Genomic DNA, 3,288 nt, shown 5'->3' on the forward strand with positions numbered 1-3,288 from the left:
GAAAATCTGTACAGATTTTGTATACTTTAAGCTGTTAATGTTTAACGTAGAGGAAAGGAGAAAGGAAGGAAAAAGGAAGGAAGGAAGGGAGTCAGGGAGGGAGGGAGGGAGGAAGGAAAACGGGATGGAGGAAAAAGGAAGGAGGGAAAGGGAGGGAGGGAAAGGCAAAACATAAAAATTAAACAGGAAATGAAGAAAGGGTTTATTTCTGAAGTCCCTTCTGAAGCACCTTCTTCGAGTTCCTTTCATTTGGCTTATCTTTGAAAAAATTAAATTAAAAATCTGCAGAATTTTTCATTCTGCACGATATGAAGCATCTCCCTGGTTTTTATCGAATCGATATCCACCGTGGTTGGCCGGAGCCCTCTCTTCCGAGCGCACAGCAGCGCTCAGCAGTCCTGAGATTTACAGACAATCGCCCTTTGCAGATTCACTCTTATCAGGTTTAATAACTTCCACCCCAAATTGCCCTGGTCCCTCCTCATTCCCTCCTGTCATTTATTTTCTGCCCCAGGGGCAGAGAGCCTTCACTGGACTTCCCTTCTGGCTGTGGGAATCCTTCCGCACCCTGGAAGGAAGTAGAAAAAAGGGGGGTAGGTGGGAAAAGGGGCCAGTGAGGCGAGTATTCACTTTATGATGAAATTCGGAAACCCTGTGCCTTAAAGGGTGCCCATTTTCAAAGTTTGGTTAACTTTGTTCTTGTTGATGTTGATGTTTTCCTTTTCTTGGGGGGATAAAAAAGCTATACAAATCACCTTACCAAGAAAAAATACACTCAAAACAAACAAAAACCCACACACCCTATAGTATTTTTCAATATCTCCTTGAAAAACATTCTGCTTAAACCTTCCAGAGGTTCAGGTGACCATTTCTTGACTCTCCATGATTAAAATCACTTAAAAGTTAGACAGCAGATGCAGATATAAAATGTCCCATGTCTCTGCAAAGAAGGCTTGAAATTAATATTGTGTTGTTGTGCATGTATGTTGCTCCCTACATCTGAAAAAAGAAAGAAAAGAAAAAAACCTTCATAAAATGGAGACTTCAGCCAAGAAAAGAATGGCACATGAAATCCATTGAAAATACAGACGAACAAACAACCCTTAAACGATAAGCAGTACAGACTGAGGTGCTTCATACAGTGTTTAAGGTTTCAAATTTGTTGGGCAGAATGACCGGAAAATATGAGAAATGGTCACTGTGGTGAGCCGGGTTTTTTGTTCTACAGTGACTAAGGTACAGTGAAAAAAAAGAAAAAGTTGTGTAGCCATCAACACAGAGAGATCACCCTTAAAATCCCCAAATCCAGCTTTCAAAACCCTCCTGCTGAACAAACAAGAAGAGGAGCTTTTGTGTTTAAAAATCTCAGTAATGGTCCCCCTTTAAAAATCTACATAGAAAATGGGGGACTGTTGGCACCCTGGTTTCTCCTTATGAACTGTAAAGACTTTAGTCAGTGGCTACAATGATTCATCATTTTCAATATAGAGGTTTTTAAATGTCTATATTTATATTAATCACACTGACCGACTCTCTCTCCTTTAAATGCATGTTTAGAGTCTGTAGGCTCTGTGTGACCCAGGGGTGCTTATATAACTAAATGTGGGTGTCTGGGTATAAATACGTGTTTATGATTTTTATAATATATATGTCTGTGGGTTGCATCTAACTCCTGTGTGTGTAATAATGTTTTTCTCTCAGCTGAGGCTTACTTCTCCAGCCTATTGTTTGAGACAACAGATATAAGTTGCGATGGGAGAGGAGCGTCGGATTTGGTGTGTATCCCCCATTTCCAATTATAGATGGATCATTACAGACAGCGGAGTCCTGAGAAGCCAGACATCTGCTCCTCACATGAATGCACTCACCTCCTAGAGACCCGGCTGCCATCATGCTCTGGAAGCTCGTGGAGAATGTCAAGTACGAAGATATCTATGAGGTGAGCCGACACCCCCGGTTGCATCTTAGAGCTTTGCAGATAGAGAATTTGAGCTTCTTGACACCCCCAACTCATCTATATTTTTAAGCTATTTGCTCGTAGGTTTCCGGTTGGTTTTCTCAGCTTTCTCCAACTTTTGGAAAAGCTGGCTTGGGGAAACTTCGCTATTCTGAAAAAGGACTTTAAGGTGGAAATCTGACTACTTTAACTTAGGGGATTTCTCTTTTTTTTGTTATTTTATTTTTCTTTCTTCGTCGCCCCCCCCCCTTTAGGATCTGATGGGGAACAGTGGTGCTAGTGAATGTGGGCAGAGAAAATAGAGACTGATAAAGGCAGAGGCTCTCCACGTTTTGAGTGTGGGAGAGAATTAGGTTTTCAAGACTACTTCGTAACAGATTCGAGCTTTTAATTTTTATTTTCAATAACATTTTTGAAATCGATAACCAACGGATCCCAGTACAGGACGAAAATATAGAAGGAGGGAGGTCGACGGATAGACGGACAGATGGATAGATGGATGCAGAGACAGCACAAGCCAAGGAGCCGTAGCAGACAGTTTTTAAATTTTCTTTTTTTCTCGTGTTTTGCTTCTTTGAGAGTCGGGGCGTCCAAACCACCCCATGTCTTCGCATTTTTAACGAAAATTTCTGCCCGGGTTGAGTGCGCACCGTTCTTTACCGTTGAGGCCAGGGAGACTCTGGTGGAGATGCTGCCCGAAGCCAGGCGGGAGCCTGCCTCCCCGCGGGCGGGGCGCCGCGGCCGTGCGCTCGGGTCTCGGGCGCCGACGGAGCGGTGGGGCGGCGGGGCTGCGCGTGGGCCGGGCTGCCGGGAGGAGAGCGGACGGCGGCCCAGGACCGCGGAACTTCGCTCCGAGCTCACCAGCCTGGGAGTCCCCGAATTAGGCGTGAGGGGAAGCGGGGAAGCGAAGATTCCGAGGAGACGTCGAGGGAGGGAAATGGGAAAGAAAAACTTGGCGGAAGGCGAAGAGAAAGGGGCAGAGGAGTAAGGGACGGGGAAGGTAGAAGCTGGCGAGCGGGCAGTAGTCGGAGGTCGGAAGGAGGGGAAGGCGGAGAGGGGAGGAGGACGAGAAGCCAAGTCTCGGGCGATCGGCGCGGGAAGCGCTCGGTCGGACGAGGCGGTCGCGATGGGACGCAAAGAGGATCCCCACCCCGCGGGGGACACGCCATCCCGCCGGCTCCGGGACGACTCCTGAAAGCCGGGCGGGGAGCCGCCTTGCGGACGCTAGAAACGGGCTCCTCCCGACGCCGCCGGCCCAGCCCCGCGACCCAGACTGCGGCTCCGCGGAGCCCGCGCGCGCCCCGCCGCTGCCCGGTTGCGTTTCGCAAGCA

General features: G+C 47.7%; 1 protein-coding gene across 3 annotated transcripts in view; it reads left to right on the plus strand.

Annotated features, from left to right (window-relative positions):
- Window positions 1-1,858: 1,858 nt before the first annotated feature.
- The window catches only part of TFAP2B (transcription factor AP-2 beta), a 29,027-nt gene continuing 27,597 nt past the window's right edge, over window positions 1,859-3,288 (plus strand). For 2 of the 3 annotated variants that reach the window (XM_024766326.1, XM_024766327.1), the window contains exon 1: window positions 1,859-1,939. In XM_024766326.1, coding sequence (XP_024622094.1) covers window positions 1,859-1,939 — 81 coding nt within the window. Of the gene's footprint in view, window positions 1,940-2,837; window positions 2,942-3,288 lie in introns of those variants that run through there. The other variant, XM_024766329.1, reaches the window with a different exon arrangement.

Source organism: Neophocaena asiaeorientalis, unplaced genomic scaffold (assembly GCF_003031525.2).
Source record: "Neophocaena asiaeorientalis asiaeorientalis breed wild unplaced genomic scaffold, Neophocaena_asiaeorientalis_V1.1 scaffold46, whole genome shotgun sequence".
Taxonomy (NCBI): domain Eukaryota; kingdom Metazoa; phylum Chordata; class Mammalia; order Artiodactyla; family Phocoenidae; genus Neophocaena; species Neophocaena asiaeorientalis.